At 42.6% G+C, this 24,145-nt stretch overlaps 7 protein-coding genes and 1 non-coding gene across 9 annotated transcripts; 5 read left to right on the top strand and 3 right to left on the bottom strand.

Annotated features, from left to right (window-relative positions):
* Positions 1-124: 124 nt before the first annotated feature.
* Positions 125-3,684, bottom strand: LOC135340154 (protein phosphatase PTC7 homolog). Its single transcript, XM_064536481.1, has 5 exons — positions 3,369-3,684; positions 2,944-3,123; positions 2,499-2,697; positions 804-927; positions 125-682 (listed from the first exon to the last, which is right to left on the bottom strand). Exons 1-5 carry the CDS (start codon positions 3,577-3,579, stop codon positions 464-466), a joined length of 933 nt encoding a protein of 310 aa, XP_064392551.1. The 5' UTR covers positions 3,580-3,684; the 3' UTR covers positions 125-463.
* A 54-nt stretch (positions 3,685-3,738) lies between these two features.
* Positions 3,739-5,938, top strand: LOC135340153 (F-box only protein 40-like). The gene is made up of 3 exons (XM_064536480.1): positions 3,739-3,900; positions 4,071-5,282; positions 5,695-5,938. Exons 1-3 carry the CDS (start codon positions 3,781-3,783, stop codon positions 5,842-5,844), a joined length of 1,482 nt encoding a protein of 493 aa, XP_064392550.1. The 5' UTR covers positions 3,739-3,780; the 3' UTR covers positions 5,845-5,938.
* LOC135340150 (SET and MYND domain-containing protein 4-like) lies at positions 5,668-10,238 on the bottom strand. 2 transcript variants are annotated; one of them, XM_064536476.1, is made up of 14 exons: positions 10,106-10,238; positions 9,871-10,053; positions 9,623-9,826; positions 9,447-9,571; positions 8,824-8,981; positions 8,555-8,637; positions 8,240-8,496; positions 7,969-8,042; positions 7,827-7,917; positions 7,631-7,769; positions 7,525-7,576; positions 7,359-7,472; positions 7,185-7,308; positions 5,668-5,991 (listed from the first exon to the last, which is right to left on the bottom strand). In XM_064536476.1, exons 1-14 carry the CDS (start codon positions 10,199-10,201, stop codon positions 5,862-5,864), a joined length of 1,830 nt encoding a protein of 609 aa, XP_064392546.1. In that variant the 5' UTR covers positions 10,202-10,238; the 3' UTR covers positions 5,668-5,861. The 2 variants fall into 2 exon arrangements, with proteins under 2 accessions (XP_064392546.1, XP_064392547.1); XM_064536477.1 differs by lacking the exon at positions 10,106-10,238 and having other exon boundaries at positions 9,878-10,018.
* A 126-nt stretch (positions 10,239-10,364) lies between these two features.
* Positions 10,365-14,496, top strand: LOC135340151 (serine/threonine-protein kinase Sgk1-B-like). The gene is made up of 11 exons (XM_064536478.1): positions 10,365-10,670; positions 10,806-10,924; positions 11,116-11,149; positions 11,418-11,492; positions 11,900-11,997; positions 12,683-12,899; positions 13,124-13,234; positions 13,286-13,384; positions 13,463-13,619; positions 13,755-13,858; positions 14,099-14,496. The coding sequence occupies exons 1-11, from the start codon at positions 10,365-10,367 to the stop codon at positions 14,393-14,395; spliced, it is 1,617 nt and encodes a 538-aa protein (XP_064392548.1). The 3' UTR covers positions 14,396-14,496.
* A 1,171-nt stretch (positions 14,497-15,667) lies between these two features.
* LOC135340152 (pre-mRNA-processing factor 19-like) lies at positions 15,668-19,928 on the top strand. The gene is made up of 19 exons (XM_064536479.1): positions 15,668-15,828; positions 15,898-16,047; positions 16,120-16,196; positions 16,245-16,302; positions 16,506-16,589; positions 16,797-16,852; positions 17,045-17,092; positions 17,329-17,367; positions 17,428-17,469; positions 17,702-17,776; positions 17,838-17,910; positions 18,167-18,357; positions 18,487-18,561; positions 18,623-18,689; positions 18,803-18,863; positions 18,919-19,014; positions 19,211-19,310; positions 19,511-19,572; positions 19,694-19,928. Exons 1-19 carry the CDS (start codon positions 15,810-15,812, stop codon positions 19,833-19,835), a joined length of 1,515 nt encoding a protein of 504 aa, XP_064392549.1. The 5' UTR covers positions 15,668-15,809; the 3' UTR covers positions 19,836-19,928.
* On the top strand, positions 16,637-16,715 carry LOC135340579 (small nucleolar RNA SNORD34). The gene has a single exon (XR_010396416.1). It is a non-coding gene; the product is annotated as a small nucleolar RNA SNORD34 (small nucleolar RNA).
* LOC135340155 (uncharacterized) lies at positions 19,879-21,101 on the top strand. The gene is made up of 2 exons (XM_064536482.1): positions 19,879-20,009; positions 20,161-21,101. The coding sequence occupies exon 2, from the start codon at positions 20,176-20,178 to the stop codon at positions 20,980-20,982; it is 807 nt and encodes a 268-aa protein (XP_064392552.1). The 5' UTR covers positions 19,879-20,009; positions 20,161-20,175; the 3' UTR covers positions 20,983-21,101.
* A 586-nt stretch (positions 21,102-21,687) lies between these two features.
* Positions 21,688-24,130, bottom strand: LOC135339892 (filamin-C-like). The gene is made up of 2 exons (XM_064536127.1): positions 23,423-24,130; positions 21,688-23,275 (listed from the first exon to the last, which is right to left on the bottom strand). The coding sequence occupies exons 1-2, from the start codon at positions 24,018-24,020 to the stop codon at positions 21,843-21,845; spliced, it is 2,031 nt and encodes a 676-aa protein (XP_064392197.1). The 5' UTR covers positions 24,021-24,130; the 3' UTR covers positions 21,688-21,842.
* Between the last annotated feature and the right edge of the window lie 15 nt (positions 24,131-24,145).

Genomic DNA, 24,145 nt, shown 5'->3' with positions numbered 1-24,145 from the left:
GTACTAAATGAGTACGCGTGAGCTGACCAGAAACACGTTTGCATCTATTGAACACAGGCCTTATAATTACATGCATAATAATTATTATACATAATAATAATAATAATTATTATTATAATAATATAATTATGCAGGTGAACCATGGCAACATGTACTACAATGGTCTGGGGGTAACCAAGAACAAAGCCAAGGCTAGCTAAGGAACCTGTACAAACTGGCAGCTGACAGAGACAAGAATGCAAAGGCACTTCTCAAAGAGATTGAAGCAGAAGAGAAGAAAGAAGGATGAAACAGTTAGGACAGAAGTGATTGAATTCTATAGTTGCAATGATTTGCATATACCTTGCATTGATTGGTATTTAATAATCATGATGCATATGACTCAAAATTAATTAAGAATTTAAAAATGCGTATAATTATAATGAATGGCCTGAAATGATAAAATGTAGAAAATTAAAATTAACTATGCATATGCTGAGTCTGCCTGTTTTAGTTCGTCTTCTTCCTTTACTGTCCCCAGAATCACAGTGATGTCATCTTTCTTTCCCCCGACATAGCTCCAAGATAATGCCTGTGAGCCGTCTCGTGCGAAAGGAGAAAGGTAGTTCTGATCTCTGGAGAGGGAGAGGGCTTTCTCCACCAGGCTAGTTACTGCACTGGTCAACTCTTCAGTATTCGGAGTCTACACAGGGGGAAAACCAGCAAAGTATAAAACATAAATCACATGACAACCTAGATGTGCAGAACAAATTACCAAGTTTGATAAACAATTCTTGTAAATACCCACGGTATTGTCTGTTTACCTCAAGGTCTGCCAAGTGTCTTGCAATATCATCGTCATACATGTTACTGAACAGGCCGTCAGTAGCTGCCACTAGTAAGTCTCCTCCTTGGAGCTGAAAGGTGGACTGTGAGGCTCTGTTAGGACTGTGGAGCAAACATACCAATATTAGAGTGGAGCTACGTACGTACGTCAATTGTAGTTAAGTCAAGCTGTACATGCACATACATGCAGTGAAACCATGCAGCTATTTTGTGACCACTTGTAAGCTGTATATTGGTCACTGACGCTATTTTGATTTCAACCTCTTATGCATACACCTCTTTTTTGAGGACACATTTTGAGGACAAACTTTAAAGGACCATAGTTATTTGCTACAAGACTGTAACAGCAATGTCAAGCCATACAGTTGTAATCACAATGACAAAGCTAGATTCTAATTAAGGGCTACACGGAATATACGGGATGTGGCTGAATATCTATTTCCTCCAATAGCACCTACAACTACTGTTAGGGACTACAGATAGGGATAGGTTCTAGTCACCCTCTTTGTTCAAATGGTCCTTTAAAGTCACCCTCTTTGTTCAAATGGCTTCTCACAAGAGCAATGATGAATGTATTATAAGGAAAGGGATATTGATTGCACCGGAGAAGGCATTGCATGTTTTTGTGTACAGACTATAGCTTGTGGTTTGTATTGGAGGAAGGGAAGGAAACATGGTGCAATCCAGTTTGGACCGTTAACAATTGGGCTTCTGGCAAGCTAGATCTGCAACTACATCCTGAACCAGTCCCTATAACTTATTGAATGTTACCACAGCATTCTCTTGTAGCTTACGGGTTGTAACATATCGTCTAGACTAGGCCATAGCTAAGACAAACAACACTACATTAGCAGATTCTATTTACGTTAATGTACGATCAAAAGTATTTCCCTCCTCATTCAATCAACGTGCATGCATGGTGTAAATATGGGTACAAGCAGCAACTACATGTACAATCTAGTGACTCAGCAGAAATAATTGCTGCATGTAGTAAGCTAAACCATAACAATAGCTATAGATGGGATGCTCAATCTTACGGAATTGATCACATGCATGATTGCATTACCCAGCTGTTCTAACTTTATAACTACAGTACTTTTCAAGTAGGTTGAATCATTCAAAGTTGAATGTTGAAGTGAGTACTCACACCACTAAACCACAAAACAAAGCTGATCATGATTATGATCTACCCACAAGCTTGTAGAAATGTATGTGTATCTTTGCTTGAACTTCTCCTAAGTGCCTAGATTTTCAAAGAGTATCTGTAGCACTGTTACGGATTCAACATAGGATGAGGACCATGCATGCCTTTGCTACTTTGGCTCGACATCTCCACTTCTCCCGAACAAATGCTCTATTCTTTTACAGTACTTTTGCTGATGTACATTGATTCTCTTACTTGGTTTGCTTAAGTAGTGTAGCAACACTCTGCACCTCAAGTCATTTGAATATGCATCTAGATGAACACCCACACATGTAGTCAGTGCTGTGTATTATCATGCATGGGCATCATCACACTGACAGGCTGTGACAGCCACCTACAGTTGTATCAGCTTTGTGGTTTAGTGGTGCGAGTACTCACTTCAACATTCAACTTGGAATGATATTCAACCTACTTGAAAAGTACTGTATGCACAACAACAAAAAAACCTCAATCCACACACTAGCCATACCTGTCTGAGAGAGCATTGAGGCGGAAACCGGGTGGTGGGTTACTGAGTTGGTAGGGACAGTTGAAATGGTGGAGGACATTTCTCGATCGTGACACCACCTTCCCGTGTCTCAGAATAAGGAAACCAGAGTCCCCTAGATTGGCAGAGTGGAGTAGTCCCGTCTGACAGTTGAGGGAGAGCAGACAAGCAGTGCTGCTTCCTGCAAGGAATATTCTGCTAAAAAGTGTTGATACTTTTGATACACACTGAAGCCAGACAATGTGTAAACAATAACAGAGAGCTGAGAATTAGAGATATTCAGACTTCATTGTTATCAACTATGTCAATCTGGTACTCAACAAGACACCCACATGCATGATTTCCACATGGTAGGTGACCTTTTAGCTTCAAACCATGCATATTAAAATAAGGACCACATAAACAGACAGCTATTATAGGGTCTCACCATATGTGTTTGATTTGAGCCACAGTGATTCTCTCATTGCTCTGGTCAGAATGTCCACTGGTCGGTCCATATCCACCAGTTGCTTGCTCACTACGTTAGCACAGCTACTCATGAGTGCGGATGAGAAATGGGAAGAGTCTACTCCTTCAGCTCTCCACCCCCCCACACCGTCTGCAACACCTAAAGTAATGGCGTGCATATAATGGAATGTATTTACCATTTGCACTTCCAAGTTTGCATAGTGTTTATTGTGTAGCTAAGGAACCACAAACTTTTGCTATTATCTCCTAAAGGTTGATGCAATTAAGTGGCTCTTTGTATAGCTATCAAGATACAAGACTATAAAAATAGCATCAAACTGCAATGCACCAAATTGAGACCATGCCTTTTTCTTTTCAGCCTGGCAAGCCTAGTTTCAGACTCACCTAATATTTGCCTGTTCTCTCCACTGCTAGTAACAAAACAGGCATCCTCTCCCACCTTCACTGCGAGAGACTGGCCTTCTGAGTCTCCACCACAACCATGAGTGAGTACTGGGGCCGGGGGCGCAACCCTCACATCTTTTTTGGATACTCCATAAACAGCAGCTGCCAGCCGCTTGTAGGATGAAGTGAGCAGTGACTGTGTGATCCTCATACTTAAATTATTTTGACCTTAGATTTAATACAGAGTATTCAAGACTGCTTTCATGTATAGCATGCAGCCCATGGCCCAGTGTATCGAGGTTTTTATACTGTTGGAGAACAGAAGCTAGCACATGGCAAGCATGAGTCAGCCCCACCCACCCTTTTGCAGCATAATAATTATGGGGGAGTGGCTGTATACCAAATCATAATTATGACCAAATCTACTTCTGCCACGCCCCTCGAAAATCATTGTTGTTTGGAAATATTTAATGACATGTCACTACTGACACAAGATCCCCTTCAAGAGTTTTCTCTTCCATCCAATCTCAAGGTGAGTGCCGTATAAGCCACCTGATCCCTATTGACAGACTAGTGTCACATCTCTTTATAAATGGAGCCTAAACATCCACCCAACCTCCAGCAACACTCTCATACCGTACATAATTTATATATTAAAGTACTGGTATTCACTTTCAGTATAAATATTAAATCTTCCCCCAGCTCGATGAGAGTCACCACGTACACTGTCAAGTATGCATCTCCGCACACTGTCAACATCCGTCGTCGGCCAGCTGCCCATTTGAATACTGCCGTAACGGGTGCGGTTTCTCCATGCATCAATGCAAACTGGACGAGCATGACCAAAACACATGCCCCGAGGCTCTTGCCCCTTGCTCCAATGCTGGCTACGGATGTAATGAGATCATGAAACGGAAAAAAATTGGGAACCACATTCAACACTGTCCAGCTAGTGTTCTAGTGTGCAAGTTCTCTCATCAAAGAATCGAGCATTCTCACACATCTATTGAGATAGTGGAGCCTTCTTATGTTGACGAACAACTGATCGATCAAAAGTTTCTCGAGGGTGACCTAGAAGTCTGGAAAACTAACAAACTGAAAGTGTCCTCTTCTAGTGGCAAAGAGAAGTTGTTGGTTCCAACGTCGATGGATTGTGACAGGAATGATTTTGATTTGAATTCGGACAATCCGGATAAGGATACCACGATCCTTCCTTCTCTCTCTTTTGACAATGATATTGGGGTGATGACAAAACAGTACTGGGCAGCGAAGAGAGGATACACTCCAGAAGCAGCAAGTTTGTCCAGACGAGCTTGTATCAGCTGGAGCATACCAGTGGATAATGACCCCTTCTTCACACATTCAGCGAAACGAGCAAAAACTCACCCGGCTTGTACGTTCATGTGTAACGAGGTTGTGCGGAGAAGCGAGTTTTCGTCTCACTGGAAATCACTACATTTGGATATCCAACTTGGCCAGCTTGTTTGTCGGTGCCCAATGCGTTTGTACGGGTGTCAATTTGGTTCTCTCAACCTAACCCCACAACCAGAGGGCTCTAGCTTGGATTACGATGTGGAGACCGACTGTTTTCTTTACAAAATGCCTTCAACTATTCTAAATTCCATCACCACTGCAGATGCTGGAAGTTTGTATGCTGCTGAGATAGAGAAGAAGCAGGAGCTAGCGCTGTACGGTTACGAGGACGTGGAGGAAGAGAGCTTTGATGTCTTGGGGCAGCTGCCTGCCGAGGTGTTGATGATCATCTGTAGTTTCCTCGACTCTCAAAGTCTCTGGGTCCTGTCTCAAGTAAACCATTATCTGAGGAAGGTGTGTCTTAACTTGGTCAAGAGGAGTGGAATTGTGTATTGGACATGGGAACGAGACCGTTCTGGAACATGGGAACTTGGACATCAGGTTTGTACCCTATGTGTACCCTATTGCGCTGGTGGCACCAAGCAAGGTACGTACGTATGTACCGTAGAGCGGGTAATTTTCGTGGGGGAAAAATATTCGTGGTTTTCGTGGTTGGAGGTCTGACCACGAATATTACCGACGAATGAAGCGACCTTGCCTACCTTTACCTTCAGTGCAAGCAGCCACCGTGAAAATATTACCCACGAAATGTCTCAATATTGCTGAACCATGAATATTTTGTCCCCCGAAAATTATCCGCTATACGGTATACATATACTGCTTGAGGGCAAATAATAATCTACCTGTTTACTATGGGTACGTGTGTATGTGCTACAGGATTAACAGTGTAACATTAATTAGCTCTTGTTACAATTTAATGCCAACATATCGAATGCCAATATTGTCATTGCAGGTATGGTCATATTCCAAGGTGTTTCGAGGACTCTCTGCATGGCGGTACACAGAGGAAGCCTCGATAGCGGCTCACATGATGTCATGTGACTACATCAAAGCCAATGTGAAGCCATACACCTCAGACATGGTATTAGCAATGATACAGTAACAGTTTTTTTAGTGCGATTAGAGTTTGTTTTCTACAGTTTTTATCAATTGTTCAAGTGCTTGACATTCTGAATGATGTGTTCCATAATGTGTCAGCATGATGTCTCTTGATCTCCTAGCAGTCCTTAATGCTTCAGCTAATCCTCCACTGAGTGTGTGCATGCATGAGGGGAGGCCGGGGTATTAGATGTGTGGATAATGGGGCTCCTATAAGGTACATGTACTGTACTCTACAAGTATTGTGCATGCCATGTACAACCATACTGAGGCCTGCTAACGCTATGATACACTTAATTGGCAGTTGCTATTGTTAGGAAAGGAAGAATTGAAGACGTACGTATATACTTTAGGTACTAATAATAGATAAAGTTACAGTACGAAAACAATACCAATATATATACAACAGCGCAAAAAAAGAAGATTTGAGACAACTCAGGACTGTAGCTATAACTCACCTAGCCTTGATTCAAGGCCGTTAAAATACGGCCTGGTACCTATTGCATATAGGATGAGAGCCTCTTCTGTCTTTAGACTAGCTAGTGTTAAAGCCTTTTACACCAACGCAATGGATTGCATAAGCCACAGCTTCAGTCATGCATGGAGATAAAGTATTACGAATCATATTCTTAGTGAACGAACTAATTTACGATATAATTTACTAAGGTTTTACGTTCGTAGTACGATTACCCATATTCTGGGTAATTTGAAGTGCATGCGCACTATCACCCTTGCAATAGGTACCAGGCCGTATTTCAATCGGCCTTGAATCGAGGCTATAGCTCACCCTAAAAACCAAACACCGTCCAGCTTGCTTACAAATACAGTCAGGAGCACTCCTGATACAGTATATATAACCTCCATTAACGACCACCTCCAAAGAGCAACCACACGCTATATAACGGCCAAGAGCTCAGGTCCGGATTGAAACTACAATGACTTCAATGTAAAGCAACCTCTCAGGAATGGCCGGCCACCTCTCACTCCGTATAACGAGCAGCTTTCTAGTTCCAATCAGCTCTAGCAATGGAAAATAACCTCCCAAACGGACAGCGAGAATTAGCAGGAAATTTTTGCTGAGATAGCATTATTTTGCACAAGCTTGTATGAGCTAATGAAGCAGTTAGCAATTAAAGCTCCAAGATTGTAACAGCAAGAAATGGCTCATAGCCAGAGCATACATAGCTGGCTATCGAAACCTCCCAAGGAAGACTACCTCTCTCTAACGGCCAAAAGCCTGTTCCCTAATGGTGTCTGTTTTATAGAGGTTCCACTGTACTCACCATGTACTAAGTGTATTCACAACGCAATCATGACTTTACAAATGAACACTTGATTATTCACCTGTTGAATTGCAGCTGTGCAAGTTTGAACAACTCATTGCCCAACTCAATGCTGTCCTCCCCATAAGCCACACCCACTGCTTGGCAACTGGCAGCACAATACCGAGCTGACGTAGCAAAGTCACCTGTAAAACCAATGGTGTCAATTAAAGAAGGGTTGGTTGGTCAAAGATACCTTGCATCGCATATCTTTCAGCAAGTTTGTCGCTTGTCCTTCCCAGTTCCATGTTGTCTCTGTACAGTACCATTGACTGCAACTGATGACACTCGAGCAGAAGTGGAAGATTATCTATAGATTTGTTCACAACACAAATTGAAAACACATGTTACGGAGGTCTCACATGGTTGTTGTACAACAGCTGACTTGTACATTCCGCTTGCTTTCCTTCTCATCTGAAAAACCAAATTAATTGTTCAGCTTTGACAAGACTTCCCCCACCCACCCACCTCAGCTTGGTAGTGTAGTTTGGTATCAGCTGGTGTGTGTTTGCATGCTAAGCAGCTGACAAGAGCTGAATCGTGGTACTTAATAATGGCACCAGAACAGCTTGTACACAGCAATGAATCTTGAACTTCATACAAGATACTGAAGTAAAAAATCAATGATAGCTAGAAATGTCATTATACCAAGTGCTTAGCTCACTTTTTGCACGCTGTGCAGGAACAGTTAAAGAAGTACTTTCCTTTCAGCTCAGCTTGTCTCTGTGCTCGATCAGCTCTCCCAGCCTGAGGACCTAAGTGTTACCATGTTAACCACCATTAGTCTGACTGTCCAAGGTTCCTACCATACGAGATGTTTACTTCTTCTCCAGCTTTGATTAGCCTGGTTGCACACAGGGAGGCTCTGTTACCCATAAATCTGAGCAAGTATATACATTAGTGCAATGGTACATGCATAGAGTAGAGACATAGATACACAATGTCGATATACAAATCCTTGGAATGTCATAAAATAAGAAAATGTACGTGTTCAATTTATCACAAACACATGGAAATGAAGCCTTAAAAATTAAATTGTAGGTGTATATTGAATTTGTTTTGCAGTGTACACACAACCTTAGAATAGCGTTTGGTCGACAGGAGTGGTTGATGAGGCTGAGTGTTGGATAGAGGGCTGAGCCTAGCTTCACCTCGTATTTATCCTGCACATTGCTACCAGACTGCTGCTCAGTGGAGAGAAAGCGGCCAGACAGACTAGAAACAGCGAGGGTATTGCATCTAAGCTGTAACAGGTGGTGCAAGAAAAGCTCCTTTACTGGCAGTGAAGCATTTCGAATTGAATCTCCAAACATGGCTACCAGTTTGACGGCTATCTGCAAGAGGGGGACAGAAGGTACATGACCTTGTGAGCTGTACATGATCGATACTAACTTCTTCAAAAGCCTCTCTGTGTGATGGATTCCCTAGCAACTCTTCTTTATGTGTAAGCAACGAAAACACGGTCTCATAATCTCCTATAACAAAGAACAGAAAAGTTTACCTGTGTAACACTGAGCTAAATCGACAAAAACGAGGAACAAAAACAGACGAATAGTGTTTAGTAAATTAGAAATGAATCTGTGCGTTAACTAAGGGACACACAGTATGAAATTAATAGTCCACAGTAGTTTACAATTAGTCGACATTAGCCTAGAGCTGACCTGATGAGAATTGAGCTGCAGTCCTGAGACAAAGCTGAGCATGTGATCCAAGGCTCCGTAGCTGAGAGACCCTCTCACACTCCAGCCAGTGGTACTTGCTCCACCCTGCATCCAAACACTCCTCAGAGCAGTAACCCTCCGCTGTGCACCAGTAGCAGCTATAATTACGGGTAGTAGGGTAAAGTACACATACGAAGTATTAGTCAACTTCTTGAGTTCTGAATAAATTGCTATACTGGTATGATAATGCAACTACTGCACAGCATGCTAGGAGAGTGCATGTGCACACAATTATTATACTTGCATGACAATTAGGGCTGTCCCAATTATTCTAGAATAATTTTGAGAATAATAGGTGAGGCTAGAATAATAGGTAGAGTCAGAGGTTTAAAAGGTCATAGAGGTCAATAATATCATTATTCTAATGTAAGTGCAGTACACGTACACATGTCAGTTGTTTAGTTTTATATGGCTGCAATGTCATAATTATTGCTATTTATGGTTCATGTTCATGTTGGCTTTTCAATGAGAATAATGGAGAATAATGGAAGAAAAATTGAAAATAGATTTTTTTGGACAGCCCTAATAAAATCAAGAAGCAAAAATCGTACACACATACTTACGGAATGAATGAAGCTGTTTCTCTGAAGCAATGGCTACAGTGTGTCAGCTTAAACTTTTCATCCAGGAGAGAAGAAAACGGATCCTCTGTTGCAAGTACTTCACCAGGTTTCACTGCTTCGTTTGCCTGGAACAAAGTTATGTTGCTACGACAGAATTGTTACCATGGTGTAATCACCTCGAGGAATCTGCCTGACTCTGCTGATGATGTTACAGACACGTGTTCAGATTCCAACACATTACATATTTGATCTTGAATCCCGGCGTCTCTAGATTCTGTTTTCAATTTGGTGTGACAATTTTGCTGCCTTTTGTGTAGTTTTTGTTTTATGGCAGACTTAACGCCAAGTTTAAGAGCCATCTCTATATCCTTAAGACACTCCTGTATAATGAATAAATAAACGTGTACCGTGAGTGCAACTTCACCTGATACATTCCTAGCTCATAAAGAGCAGCAGAATGATTTCCTAAACAAATTGCAAGCATCGTTTCCATGGTACTAGATCTACTATCAATCGTTGGAAAAGTGGCGGAATCTCCCAATGAGATTTGGACATCCTTTGCTCTTTTTTGCTGAGCACTGAGTGGCCATGGTGCATTGAATATTGCCTGGAGTGGAGGTTTAATAATTACACAATAAATGTAGTGTTGCTAATCAAACCTTAGTGTAAAACTTTAAAGATTCAGGAGCCCTTTTTTCTTTGAAGCAAGCATTTCCTTTCTCTTTCAGTGAGCTAGCTTCTTCACAGGACTTCATGGTGTGTGAAAAGAATAACCTCCAGAAACGATTCTTACCAGATTTCTGACCTGTGACTAGACTCCTTGTTGTTCGACAGATAACTTTAGAGCGAGATTATTGCAAGGGACAGCTTAATTGGTAGCTGATGAATAACTAGAGATCCCACCCAACTATCTCTGTGATGTCCAGGTGCAAGAAATTTATCTGCTGTTGCGTGTCAGGCAACAAAGAATCTGACCTAATCGCTAGCACCAAATCGCATACTGACCATGACTACCTCCTACCTGGTGGAGAATGGGACCCCTCACTCTCCACGCCACCCAGCCAAAGCCACTCTAGTAAGAAGAGACACTCCACTAAAGAGCTGGCCAACTCATTGGAGAGAGACGGGCTCTACCAGCCACCTGCTCTCGTCCCATCCCCAACACTGCCAACGTTTGACGACTTCAAGTTACTCAAAACCGTCGGGAGAGGAGCCTTTGGAAAAGTAAGTCTGTTGTGTTTGTATATTTGCACTTCTGTTACAAAAACACATTTTTACAACCATCCATATATGTACGTACATGTGCATACTCTCTTCATGGTAATGTTGTTTCAAGTCCATGCATTGTATTTTGTCCAGGTGCTTCTGTGTGTGCATCAATCGACGAGGATTCTCTATGCAATGAAAGTGGTACCCAAAGCAAAGATTTCCACTCAGAAACAGGTCACCCAAATTCTGGCCGAAAGCAACATTCTCAAGTAAGCCACATTAGAAATCGTTATTGTACAAACTAACACCTGTATACGAGAAAAGCGACATGCTTATAATACACGTAGTTTGTTTATAAACATTCTAAATTGCCGGGTAATAAGTACCAATCATGTCTACTGCATGACTTCTGGTTTGGCTCATGTGAAATCGTTTATAGAATTGCTGTTTTTCCCTGTAGGAAGATAAGACATCCCTTCTGCGTCATACTTCAGGTGAGGGTGGGTCAGTGTACAGTCTGTGAGAGCTTTCATTTAGTGTGACGACGTAGCTAGTTAGTGCTTGTGGTACTTAATTGGTGAAGAAATTGCAAGATCTTCCTGAAGTATGAGGTCATATATATAGTTAGGCTGTTGATATTGAGTTACATGTAGTACGTACATGTACTGTATGTGGTGGATTACGGTACATGTGTATGATGCGCTTTTACTGATTACCTTAATTACACGGTCATGTGCTAATGGATTGTGCATTACTTTGCAGTATGCCTTTCAAAATGAGGACTACCTGTTCTACATCTTTGAGTTTGCTGCTGGCGGAATGCTCTTCCATCATCTGGTAAGCTCACACGCACGTACGCACACACACACACACACACACACACACACACACACACACACACACACACACGGTGTGTGCCTAGCATGTGAAATGACCACGACTGGTTTCTGCTACTGAAATACAACTAACGTACATGTACACGTAAAATTAATGTTCTGCCTTATTTCTATTATTGTGAAACTAGCTCATCTTACATGGTCATGTACTTTCTTCATAGCATGTGTTTGGACCTTTGTGTTAGCACGCCACCTCTTTAATTATTACTGTAATACAGTCAATGTTGGTCTACCCAAGGGTAACCGCTATGGACAGGTTTCACTGCACTTACACTGTTACAGTTAGAGTACAATGTATACTTACTTGATTTACAATCCACAATACACATTATTATGCCGACTATGTAGAGACAAACTGGACGATTCACTGAGCCCAGAGCAAGGTTCTACTTTGGAGAGATCATTCTGGCAATTGATTACCTCCACTCCTTTGGAATAATTTTCAGGTACAATAATTATGGAGTACAGTACTCTACACTCATTGTGCGTACAACAGTAGCAAGTGCTTATTATGGTATATACAGTAACACTGTACAAGCAGTTGTAGCAAAACAAAGATTGTTGACATAAAAAAGTAGCAAACAAGAACTTATACTGTACTCATTGTGAAGGCACGAGAGGTTACTAAGCATGTAAAGTGAAAGTGCTCATTATAGTACGTATATAGTTACACTGTACAAGCTAATGGGTGTGGTTACACAAGAGTAGTTAGTCTGAGCTACAATGTAACGAGCTGGAGCTTTTGTACATGCACATGTATACAATACCGAGCAAATGTATAAGTATAAGCTAGTGACTCGTAACTTAACTAGAACAGTACCTAGCAAATAGTGATTGGTTCATTTACTAACTCCTGTCTTCGTGTACCAATCGTCTTGTACTCTAACAAAGTATTTGTGATCGTCTTTGAGACCTCCAGAGATGAGAAGAGGGGCATCCCAGTACACTACCCCTAACATGTTTTGAGAATGCATGTTTACTTACTTCCAATTATGATTTGGGCATGTTTAAGCAAAGCTCGTTATTTTCATGCAGGCTTTAAACCTGATCTCTGACTTCACAATCTCCTCCTGTTACTAACGCTAACCCTAACCCTAACCTAACCGTATCCCTCACTCCTGTACACTGCAGGGACTTGAAACCTGAGAACTGTATGCTGTCAGAGAAAGGCCAGATAGTCCTGACTGATTTTGGCAGTGCCAAGATGCTGCAAGTATCCCAGAAGACGAGCACTATAGCTGGCACCCCTCAGTACATAGCCCCTGAGGTGTTGAGAGGGGAACCGTACAGCTTCTCCGCAGACTGGTGGAGTTGTGGCATCCTGCTCTATGAGATGATCACTGGAAAGGTACATGAACTACATGTACATGTGTGCTAGGTAGTCCATTGCTAAACAACGAGGTGCGTAAGGTACACATTCTATTAGCTTGTTAACTGGGGAAAGTACGTAAATACGAGTACTTAATCTGATTGTGACGTGTTTATTGTATAAACAAACGTTTGTTTCTGGGTTAATTTGCATTTGCTAAGTGTGTGCGTGTATTTAACAATTTTGGTTTGACTCTCTCACAGACTCCATTCCACTCTCCCGATCGGGTGGAGCTCTACAAGCTGGTATTGAGGGGAGATTTTGTCGTTCCTCGTGGAGTGGTCTCCCCCAGGGCAACGTCCCTGCTCTATAGGGTGAGTCATGTGACAGTCATGTGATGACTACCGTTTGTAATAATTATACAGCTGATAAACCGTGATCCTGATTTCCGCATGGGATGTGGATCAGGCGATGGCATCAAAAGACCAGTGTCGGAGATCAAGGAGCATCCCTTCTTCTCGACTGTGAGTGATTTAAAACATCCACTATGTGCACAGTACATACGTGTACTCTCCCCCGCACCTCCACATCCACACCCATAGGCACCCCTCGATCCTGACGAGGAGTCCCAGTACTCGGCCGAGGATGCAGAACGGTCGAGACACCGAGAAGCTTACAACAGGCAGAAGAGGGCTTCTCAGAGGAGCAACTCGATCATGGAGACCGCCGGCTCAGTCATCAGATCAATATCAGACCAAAGTATGTTGAAAAGCCACTGAGCTTATAAATATTAGCACGTACAGTGCCAGTTCATTTAAGCTCCCACATTTGTTATGTCACTTGCTCTGCTGTGATTGTAGCACTGTAGCTGATGCTGTTTCTCTTCCTCTCTAGCGAGACGTATGTCCACTCGAAACCCGTACATGGGCTCCCCCTGTGAGTGGACGTGGGAACAGTTGGAGGCCAGAGAAGTCCCACCCCCTTTCCACCCTCGGCTGGTAAGCTCATTTCATGAATATTTTTTACTCTCAATGTTGGACAAAATTAATTAGACGAGTAAACGTGCTGAAGCTACATGCATGTGCATGTGTGACGTACTGTACACATAATACAGACTATTTATACTATATTTACGTACTCACCCTGCACATGTACGTAATTGTACACACAGCGTATAACTGTACTTTTCCATAGCGTTGAAAATCATGTGTTCCCTCCACCCATACATACACACACAGACTGGTCCAACAGACCTCCGACACTTTGATCCCACTCTCACCAACCTACCCCCCACCATCACTGACCTCATCACGACCGACCGAGCACTGCACTTGGAGGACTTTGATTATGTTGCACCTGCACCAACCAACACTGCCGAGTATGTAGGCGAGAAGAAGAATGGGGAAACCCCTAACGAGGGGACAGTCCCTGCTGTTGGGAATGGGTCCTCTTCAAGAAATGGTGAACTGGATAGCAGCAATGAAGAGACCGGAGTGTTAACTCAATTAGTGTCTGTGGAGGTTAATGATTTTTGATTATTGATTTACAATAAATTTGTGCGTGTCTTCAATGCACATCTTTTAATGTGTTTTGTGCAAGTTTTTAAAAATGTGATAATTAATATTTTATACAGCTACATTTATATATACAGCTGGTGCTAGTACCTATTACTGTATCATATGCCAACTTTGCTAGGGTTGATCAATTCCCCAAACCTAGCTAGTAATTACACACAATCAATCAATCAATAGTTATAGATCACGAAAGCTATATATAGGTGCTCATTCGTAAGGCCACTGTTAGTTGCAATTGCATACTTGTTTCAGATGAGAATACTAGCTCAACCCCGATGAGGGAGGGAGGTCTTCATTACCCATTATCCCATTATTTGATGACATTATATCCTGTTTTTAAGTTACGAAAATACACAAAAGGACGGAGTCTGAACACATAAAAATAGAAAAATTTTTTTTTACGCATTGGCTTTTTGGTGCACAATGCAACTGGCACATTGCACATGGTAAAATAATGCAATGTCAGCAAACAAAAAGACTTTGACCTCAAATAATGGCTGACATCAGCAATAATGACTTAATTGAGGAGGTGAGCAAAACCAAGGAGGGAGGTTGATCTGAAACAAGTATGCAACTAACAGTGGCCTAAAGGTTTTCACTCACAAAATATAGTAACAAGCATGCCGAGTGTTACGAATGAATAATGCAAGGATAATTTCATATACACAGCAATACAGTATTATAAATCTATAAGTGACACTCAAAAACACAGACTCCGGAAGACTCATGAAGCTAGCTATGGAGTCTGTTCTGTCTCGTGCAGTACATGCACTTCCCCCGACCCTCTGTAAGCAAATTCCAGTGTCTCTACAACAGTCTTCATGTCTGCTTCAATGGTCTTAGCCCATTGTTCAAGGTCTCCAAGACTCTTCAAGTTCTTGTGAAATCCCTCAACCAAATTTAGCCACTGCGTGGTTTGCTTGACATAGCGGGCAGAATGGGATTGGAGTGTCTTCGATTCACGATCCAGTTTTCGTTGATTTTCGTACGCTTTCTCGACACCGGAATTGATAGAGTCTACCATTGCACTTGTACACTTGTGCACAGAGGCTACGGCCACTTTCTTCCGCTTCTCTTGCTTGTCTCGGAAGGCAGCTTGCTTCTCCTGATGTTCTCTCACTACTCGAGACAGCATCTTCAAAATCTGGGAGAAGTAGCACAAAACCATAATACTGCATACTCTTATACCATAGAAGCACAATGTAGCCATACACTACTCAACTTACGTTTACTTTATAAACAGGTTTCTGTACTAAAAACAGATGTGTATTCTATGGAAGGTCAAAGGTGATCCAAAACTTGGGTGCATGAACCACCACATTTTTCTTAATGCACACCCAAAAACACGTGTTGAGCAGATCCATGTGCTTGAAAAATGGCGTTGATCTGTTCAAGTGAGTTCTTGTTCTTTTGTTTTTTCTGCACTATTGCCTTGTACTAATGCTTGCATTTCTTCCTTGCAGTCAGCAACGAGGTCCCTGAGGAGCCTGTCCTGTCGCCGGTGTCCAACCATGTTTTCGAGAAGCGACTCATTCTCAAATTTGTTCAGCAGACAGGAAATGATCCGATGAATGGAGAGCCTCTCAGTGAAGATCAGTTGCTGGATATCAAAAGTGTGTATTTTTCCTTCAGCAATTTACATGCCACTTGCAAAAATAATTTATTTGTGAATTTTCTGTTTTCAGTTGACCCGATGGTTAAGTCTCGCCCCCCTTCTGCTACTAGTATACCCGCCATCTTGAAACTACTGCAGGACGAGTGGGTAAGGACCCAATTGTGTGTCACATGATTATCACATGTTTTCCTGCAGGATGCGTGCATGCTGCACACGTTCACATTGAGGCAGCAGCTACAAACTGCAAGACAAGGTAGAATACCTGCTTGTGCTGTATTGTTGCATTTTGCAAATTTTATATTTGCGGCACTTGTGATGAAGACAAACTACTGCAAAAATGTTTGAACCCCGTGATATTATCCATGTCCTCTGAGGTGCCTAAACGTACATGTACAATAATACCGTTGTTAATGGTTGATATCTACGCTCCATACCTCTGTTCCCATTCCACTACAGAGCTCTCCCATGCCCTATACCAGCACGACGCTGCTTGTCGTGTGATTGCCAGACTCACTAAAGAAGTGACAGCTGCTCGAGAAGGTGAGTAATTACAATGTACAGTGTATATATTCATAACTAACAGTAAAAGGTGTCAATGATGTATATCAAACTATTACCATCTTTCGTTTGAAACAAATGAAAATAATTGTATTTTCTGAGACACCATTTTGACACCAGAATTAATTGCCATGTTATCGTTTCAAATGTCTACGTTAATTTATTATTATGTGTGATCCATTTTCACAGCTCTTGCTACACTCAAGCCTCAAGCTGCAGGACTAGCGCCTCAGGCTAGGGAACAGGTACGTAGTCTTGTGGTATTGTAATAACAGTGATAATTATCTTGACATCAATGATGTAATCATTTTAACCATCTTTCGTTTGAAGCCCACTGTGGCTCTTGAAACACATTTCTTCATCTGAGATGTCACAGCATTTCATAGAATAGTCACTGTGTATGTTTCTTGTTTTAAACATGTCTCACTGTTATACAGGCTGTAGCAGAAGTGGGGAGGGTGCAACAAGAAACCATGGATATGGAGGTACAGTACACTACACTGATGACACATTTTTCTCTCTAAAGCTTTTAGGCAGTATGTTTAGATTGAAAATCTTGTAAGTATACATTGCCCGCGATGATCACAAGTTATCCCTGTCTTAGTTCAAATTGAACATGCGGACAATTCTGTACTGAGGCTAGTAGCTGTAGTCAATTTATGTTTGGCAACAATGTTTTTGGTGGGTATTGTGTTGTCAGTTGCCATCTATGTCCTTGTAGCCTGCCCCTGGTGAAATGACCGAAGAAATACTCCAGAAGGTACGTGCAAAAGTTTGATTACGTGGTCATGTGACGTTCATCATGTGACTGTTTTTATAGCTTCAAGACACTGCTGGACTGCTCACGGCAGAGAGGAAAAAGGTGTGTTATCTGCCGAGTAAGCAACACTACACTGCCTGTGATGATCACAAGTTATCCCTGTCTTAGTTCAATTGAACATGCGGACAACTCTGTACTGAGGCTACATATGGTTGTACACTTGAACTGTCTAACATGCCTTCATATGGTAGAAATGTACTGAGTCGCTTACCAAAACGTTTTTGGACGGCGACATAATACTCTAATTTTAACTTTCTGCATTGCTCTCCCACAGAGAGGAAAGAAACCTCCCGAGGGACTCACCTCAACAGATGAGATTGCAAACTTCAAGCAGCTTTCCACTCACCCGGTAACATCTTCCTGTCTGTGTTTGTTCCAAGCGTGTTGTTGATCCGGGCTCTTTTACACAGGGTCTCCATAGCGCCAGTAGTCCGGGTATCCTAGCACTGGACCTGTCGGGAGACACCACCAAAGCTCTCACAGGTATAGCCGTGTGTGCAGTGACCATGACAACGGTTAGATTGATGTGTGTAGATTTAGTATTCTATAATTCATGTACTTGACTGATGTCTATGATGTAATCATTTTAACCATCTTTCGTTTGAAGCCCAAAGTGGCTCTTGAAACACATTTCTTCATCTGAGATGTCACAGTCAATACATAAAATAGTTTAAGTAGCTGGCTTAAAGAAATTCATCTCTGTAGTGATCATATCCCCTGCTCCCCACGCCATACACAGGTGGTGCGGATAAAATGGCGGTTGTCTTCAACAAAGAGACGGAACAGATCGTAGCCACTCTTAAAGGGCATTCTAAGAAAATCACGAACGTTATTTACCATCCCCGAGAGAACATTGGCATTACCTCCTCTCCCGACACCACCATCAGGGTGTGGGATATTGATGCTGGCTCTGCCCTTAACGTCATTCGGGTGAGTGCAGTTCAAGTCTATGTTAGAAATCAGTAGCTGACTTATATTGTCGTAATCTCATTGTTCATGTGATGTTTCTTACTTGTTGATTTTTATGCCATCACTGTACAATTTGTTTTATCTCTTCAGGTTCATGATGGTCCAGTCACTGGTATCAGTCTGCACGCCACTGGTGACTACCTGCTCAGTTGCTCTACTGATCAGGTGATTCTCACATGATTGTCATGTGACCGTTTCACATGACTGTTGATTATCTTATATACAGTTCTGGGCTTTCTCGGACATTCGCTCTGGTCGTCTGGTGAGCAAGGCAACTGATCCCGACTCTGCAGGTGTATTATGGTGTTCATTTGATACTGTTCATAGTGTTTCTTTATTGGTTGAATCTCACAACAAAATCTGTGGTATATATACGTTAAATATATATGACATTATTTTTCCTCAGGGTTGACCTGTGCTCAGTTCCATCCTGATGGTCTCATTTTTGGGACCGGAACAGCAGATAGGTACGAATAAGTGGTGTATGTGTTTCACTGTATTTCATTGCCGATTGTTGTGCAGTGTTGTTAAGATTTGGGACCTGAGACAGAAGTCCAATGCTGCCAATTTCCCGGGTCACAGTGGACAAATCACCACCATTGCCTTCTCAGAGAACGGGTGAGCGAATACATTTACAGCCACAACCTCGTGTTATTTTTGTAGCTTCATGACGTTTCGTTGAGCATTGAACAGATACTATCTACTATCAGCATTTTTTGTGTCCAACTCAACTGTTCTTTATAATTTTTGGTTTGCATGTGTTCAGCTTGTGTTTGCCCTCTACTGATTCATTGCTAATTGCTTGTTCCTGTAGCTACTACCTTGCTTCTGCTGCTGAAGATTCTGTAGTGAAACTATGGGACTTGAGAAAACTCAATAACTTCAAAACTCTTGAACTGGATCAGGACTACCAGGTTAGTTTTAAAATAGTGCACACTTTTAGCGAGGTACGAGGTAATAGCAGCCTCTCTGCACATGCATGCATGCAATATTAAATAGCCGCGAACATTTATACCCGCTATAATGTATGTATGTCAGGAGTGCACACTCCTGGGTATATACAATATTGTGTGTTAAATTCTGAGCTTCCCTGTATAATATTGATTTCTTGCAGGTTCAATCAGTGTGCTTCGATCAAACTGGAACATACTTAGCCGTTGGTGGAACAGACATACAGTAAGCCCTTGTCTGTAGTGTGCTGTGTGTAGGTACATACGCTATGCAAAATGTTTTTTCGGGATAGTTTTGTTGGTTTATTATCTCTGTTAGTCCAACGTGTTTGTTTTCCTTGCTACAGGATTTACTTGTGCAAGCAATGGACTCTGCTAAAGACCTTCACTGATCATGCCGAACCTGTGACAGGTGTTCGATTCGGAAAGAATGCTGCCTTTGTTGCCTCCGTGTCTTTGGACAGAAGCCTCAAGTATTTTGGAAATTAACTCTGACTCTATATAATACTGGCATTATATCCACATTACATCATGTTATACTGTAATACAACTTTTTCTTGTAGTGAATGTTTAAAACGCTAATTATTTTGACGACTATTACCAGATCGCTAACCTAATACCGTAGGTGTTGTGTGGATTCTGGCTAGACGGAATATATAAAAGGTGAATATACAGATTATTAGAGTGCATGAGCCTGTCTGCATGCATGCAGGGCCCAGCTGCTAGTAAGCACATGCATCCTAGCTGACAGGGTCCTTATGCATGTTCAATAAATTATTGTTGTCTAAAGAGATGCATGACATTGTATATACAGCATCTAGCTGACAACATGAGGTGGAGAGCGGCTCATTCCAGCAAGCTCAAAGGGGAAGCGTTCATGCTCTACTACACACCCGTTTGGATAGGCATCATGGCTGTCATTGTGCTCGGAAAATGGTACGAGCGTTTCTCCTCAAACGATTACCTTCTCACAGGTCTCTGTCTGTCTCTACCGTGCATTCTAGTGCCTCTCGTTCTAGCAAGAAGTGATCCAACCGAAAAACACACCCCTATTTTTAATCGCTACATCATCAAAGCTAACATCTTTATCGCTATCATTAGCTACCTTGGAAACCATTTTTACACACATTACTTCTACAAAGTTCTTGGTATGCGATATACTGGTCCACTGGCGGAAGGAAAAGGCTGGGACATCAATCATGTGCCTGCCTCAATGTACGCAATGACTCATGTCTACTTCATGAGTTATCACGTCTTGGTGACACCTGTACTAAGAGCTACTAATTCATTATTTACAAGCCGTAACCTCAAGTTAACGAGTTTGGTCGTGGTGGTGTGTGTGGTTGCCTTCCTGACTGCATTTGCCGAGACTTTAACAATTAGTGGATTTCCTTACTACACGTATCCTGATTTCTACCAGATGCTCACTAAAGGATCGGTGTTTTACTGTACTTTCTTTGTTGTGACGTTTCCGTGGTTTTATCGAATGGACGAAGATCCCACTGACCTTTGGCCTATTGGCCGTGTTGCCATGGAAGCATTGGCTGCTATGATGGTAGTGCTCTTGTGTGCGGACATTTGGAGACTGTTAATTGAGAGATTTGGCAGTCTACCTATTGATGTGCCTTATGCCTAGCTACGTATGTATGATACTCAGTGAACACTTTGCAATTGTAATTGTATGTCTGGTATGCATACCGTATGTTATGTGATACGTACACAACACTGTATTACTAGAATATTTTGCGGCTGAAACACCTTTGCGAATGAGCCAAATCAGCAGAAATTTGACCCTTTGCGATCTAGCTATTGCGTTCTGGCAAGGATCCTGTGTATTTATATTTTAGAATTGATCAACCCTCGCAAAGTTCGCATATATTTGATGCTTGCAAAACGTTCTAGTAATAATGGTACTGATCAGTAATTAAACTGTCAGTGCTGTGAGTTCCATAATTATTGCACGAGGAGTTCTTTTACCGGTTGACTGCTTCATGATCAAGCTATATAGCTCAATGTAAAGTCAATATGCCCTTGTATACAAAGCTGTCACATAAATATAACCAGTCGATCCAGGAATCGCCTTTAATCCTAATTACCCAGACATGCACCCTCAAACCATATAATTATGCTTCTACTGTGAAAGTTGAGCCTACTGTGGTTCTGCATACATTCATTCCTCACACCACTTCTATTTGACCAAACATGGTAAAAACTTGCAAGCATTCCGTCTAATTTGCACTAATTGAAGTCCATTTGGCAACTTTCCCTAAACAATATATGAACAAAGAGCGTTGTGCATACCAGCAATACGCGTAACGAGATTAACCATTGAAGGGTCATGTACAGTATACACAAGCTTGAAACCATAAGACAGATATTCTTAAGAGTGAAATGGACTGAAAATCTACCTTGTAATAAACAAGACTCAAAAAATAAGACTGCTAAACAAACACTAAATTTTCTGCTATGTAAAATTCAGTTTGGAGTCTCACATGATTAGTTGGAGACCTTGACTGAGAATGGACTGCCGTTGATTTCATTTTCGTCTTGCTCCTCTCCATCTCCCCACAGTAGGTGGAGCTTGTAATCTCCCGCATCCTTGGGGATGAACGAAACGAGCATGGTACCGTCAGGATTCATCGCCAACTCCAGTTCAGCTTTAGAAGGACCCTCCAGTTTGGCTCGAAGCGGACCTGCACCAGCTGCTGTTTTCGGTACCACATTGATCGTTCCGAGTTGATTACACTTCATCTCACCAATACTAATAATTTCTCCAGTTGCATCGACCTCTCTAGCGTTACGGACAGCAATTCCAGAGATGGTGGCAGTAAACGGACTTCCTGAAATATGCTCGTTGGCCCATTGAATGTCGATTTTGTAATCTCCGGGTGCAATCGGGTGATAGGTCACTTCCATAGTTCCATCTTGTTGGTTAACAATCTCAATCGGTTTCGGTGGGTGTGGTCCAGCAACAGACACGCCAAGAGACCCGGGGCCAGCGGTATCTGGGATATCAACAGTGAACTTGACAGCATCACCAACAGAGCCAGAGGAAATTCCGGGTCCAGACGCAGTGCAGAGATCGGGACGAACTTGACGGCCTTCACCCTCCACGTTAATAGTGTAAGGACTGCTAGGGACTTCGTCATTTCCCCACTTGAGAATGAGTTGGTACTCACCTGGATCTTGACAAACAATAGTAAGCTCCACCCCCTCCTCGCTCGAATCATCAGCAGTGATAGACGGCTTGGACGGACCCACCATCCTTACTCCAAGAGGACCAGAACCAGCTCCGGCTTCTCCTTCCACAAAAAATTTGATTGGAACGTTCACGTTTCCTCCCTTGAGGCCGTCTCCGGTAACTCGTACTTTAGATGCATCGTTCACAAAATCTCCAGTAACAGGTACGGTGAATGGACTGCCATGGACGTTGGCATCTCCCCAGAGGACCCTCACAGTATAGTCACCCGGAGCAGAGGGATGGTAGGTAACATTCACACAGTTCTTCTCGGAATCTTCAACCATCTCAATCGGCTCGGCTTTGGATGGACCCACAACGTGAATTCTCATGCGTGCATATCCAGAGTCAGTCTTGGCTCGGATGGTGAATTGGCAAGGATCGGTAGTCGTTCCAGAAAGAAGACCAGGCCCCTCGGCGATGCATTTGTCAGTGTATTGAGCAAACTGTACTTGGGCTGTGAAGGGGCTGCCAGGTATATGCTCGTCATCGACTTTGATCGAAACAATATGATCTCCAGCAATAGCAGGGAGGTAAGAACAAGAGAACTGGCCATTTCCATGCTCATCGATTTCCACAGGCTTAGTTCCAGAAGGTCCTTTGACGGTGACTTCGAGGTCGTCAATTGTGATGTCATGTGGGCACGACACTTGGAAATCTCCGAAACAGTTCACCTCAAAAGTCTCAAGACCTGCAGAAATATAATAAGCCATTCAATAAAGAAATTACATCACAGTTTAATACTGCAGATAATCAAAACACCAAAACTACGAGCACTTGTACAATTACACCGGTGTTGACAAGCTTCTTACGAGCTCCTACAAGCTAGCAAACTAACCTGGTCCAAAAGCCACCATTGGTACAGGAGCTGGCACTGAAAATGCTGCTGGGACCGGAACTGGCTCAGGCTTAGGGCTCTTAGGGACAATGCCACCTTCGCTCGTGCTGGGGGCTCGCTGCTTAGACTCGTCTTTTTTTGGTGCAGGTGGAGGGGCAGGAGCTGGAGGGGCAGGAGCTGAAGCCGGGGGAGCAGGAAGCTTGGGAGCATCTTTAGCCGTTGGGCTCTTGACTTTCATTGTATGGGAACTGACATGTATCTTTCTCTTGGGTTTCGGAGCCACTTTTGGGGGAGTTTTGGATTTCTTCGCAGATGTTTTTGACGCAAAACTGATCACAGAGTCAAACACTTCATTTACATCATCTTGAGCTTTCTTTTGAGCTCTATATCCTCCAGAGCTTGATGGAGGTGGTGGAGGAGGTGGTGGTGGTGGAGCACCCGCTGCTGGAGGTGGAGGTGGAGGTGGTGGAGCACTCACTGCTGCTGGTGGTGGGGGAACGGGTGGTGGGGCACTCGCTGCTGGTGGTGGGGCCACAGGACACCCTGTAGCGATACCTAGCTCTGCAAGAAGCTCGTCTGCTTGTATGTCAATGTCCATGGTTGCTGCTTTAGAACTTTAGATCGATATAGCTTTTCCTATAGAGATCGATCGAGAGTAGTGTGTATAATTGTGGTCACCACATATAGATCATTCATCTGTGACCACAACTATGTGGTATGGCT

Source organism: Halichondria panicea, chromosome 8 (assembly GCF_963675165.1).
Source record: "Halichondria panicea chromosome 8, odHalPani1.1, whole genome shotgun sequence".
Lineage (NCBI taxonomy): Eukaryota > Metazoa > Porifera > Demospongiae > Suberitida > Halichondriidae > Halichondria > Halichondria panicea.
This window is presented reverse-complemented; position numbering and strand designations above follow the sequence as displayed.

What these genes read in the sequence shown, in the direction of transcription:
- LOC135339892 (XM_064536127.1), bottom strand. Translation starts at nt 24,020, where the DNA reads ATGGACATTGACATACAAGCAGACGAGCTTCTTGCAGAGCTAGGTATC. An exon ending in AATGGTGGCTTTTGGACCAG is followed by an intron (nt 23,276 to 23,422) that starts GTTAGTTTGCTA and finishes ATATTTCTGCAG; the next exon opens with GTCTTGAGACTTTTGAGGTG.
- LOC135340154 (XM_064536481.1), bottom strand. Translation starts at nt 3,579, where the DNA reads ATGAGGATCACACAGTCACTGCTCACTTCATCCTACAAGCGGCTGGCA. An exon ending in AGAGAACAGGCAAATATTAG is followed by an intron (nt 3,124 to 3,368) that starts GTGAGTCTGAAA and finishes CCATTACTTTAG; the next exon opens with GTGTTGCAGACGGTGTGGGG. An exon ending in CTCAATGCTCTCTCAGACAG is followed by an intron (nt 928 to 2,498) that starts GTATGGCTAGTG and finishes TTTGCTCCACAG; the next exon opens with TCCTAACAGAGCCTCACAGT.
- LOC135340155 (XM_064536482.1), top strand. Translation starts at nt 20,176, where the DNA reads ATGAGGTGGAGAGCGGCTCATTCCAGCAAGCTCAAAGGGGAAGCGTTC.
- LOC135340153 (XM_064536480.1), top strand. Translation starts at nt 3,781, where the DNA reads ATGACCAAATCTACTTCTGCCACGCCCCTCGAAAATCATTGTTGTTTG. An exon ending in CTCTTCCATCCAATCTCAAG is followed by an intron (nt 3,901 to 4,070) that starts GTGAGTGCCGTA and finishes ATCTTCCCCCAG; the next exon opens with CTCGATGAGAGTCACCACGT. An exon ending in CATGGGAACTTGGACATCAG is followed by an intron (nt 5,283 to 5,694) that starts GTTTGTACCCTA and finishes TTGTCATTGCAG; the next exon opens with GTATGGTCATATTCCAAGGT.
- LOC135340150 (XM_064536476.1), bottom strand. Translation starts at nt 10,201, where the DNA reads ATGAAGTCCTGTGAAGAAGCTAGCTCACTGAAAGAGAAAGGAAATGCT. An exon ending in TCCTGCACAGCGTGCAAAAA is followed by an intron (nt 7,770 to 7,826) that starts GTGAGCTAAGCA and finishes TTTTTACTTCAG; the next exon opens with TATCTTGTATGAAGTTCAAG. An exon ending in GCACAGCTGCAATTCAACAG is followed by an intron (nt 5,992 to 7,184) that starts GTGAATAATCAA and finishes GCACACACTCAG; the next exon opens with TGGAGGATTAGCTGAAGCAT.
- LOC135340152 (XM_064536479.1), top strand. An exon ending in TCACGGCAGAGAGGAAAAAG is followed by an intron (nt 17,470 to 17,701) that starts GTGTGTTATCTG and finishes GCTCTCCCACAG; the next exon opens with AGAGGAAAGAAACCTCCCGA. An exon ending in ATTGCCTTCTCAGAGAACGG is followed by an intron (nt 19,015 to 19,210) that starts GTGAGCGAATAC and finishes TTGTTCCTGTAG; the next exon opens with CTACTACCTTGCTTCTGCTG.
- LOC135340151 (XM_064536478.1), top strand. Translation starts at nt 10,365, where the DNA reads ATGTCCAGGTGCAAGAAATTTATCTGCTGTTGCGTGTCAGGCAACAAA. An exon ending in GAATGCTCTTCCATCATCTG is followed by an intron (nt 11,493 to 11,899) that starts GTAAGCTCACAC and finishes CCGACTATGTAG; the next exon opens with AGACAAACTGGACGATTCAC. An exon ending in TCCTTTGGAATAATTTTCAG is followed by an intron (nt 11,998 to 12,682) that starts GTACAATAATTA and finishes TGTACACTGCAG; the next exon opens with GGACTTGAAACCTGAGAACT.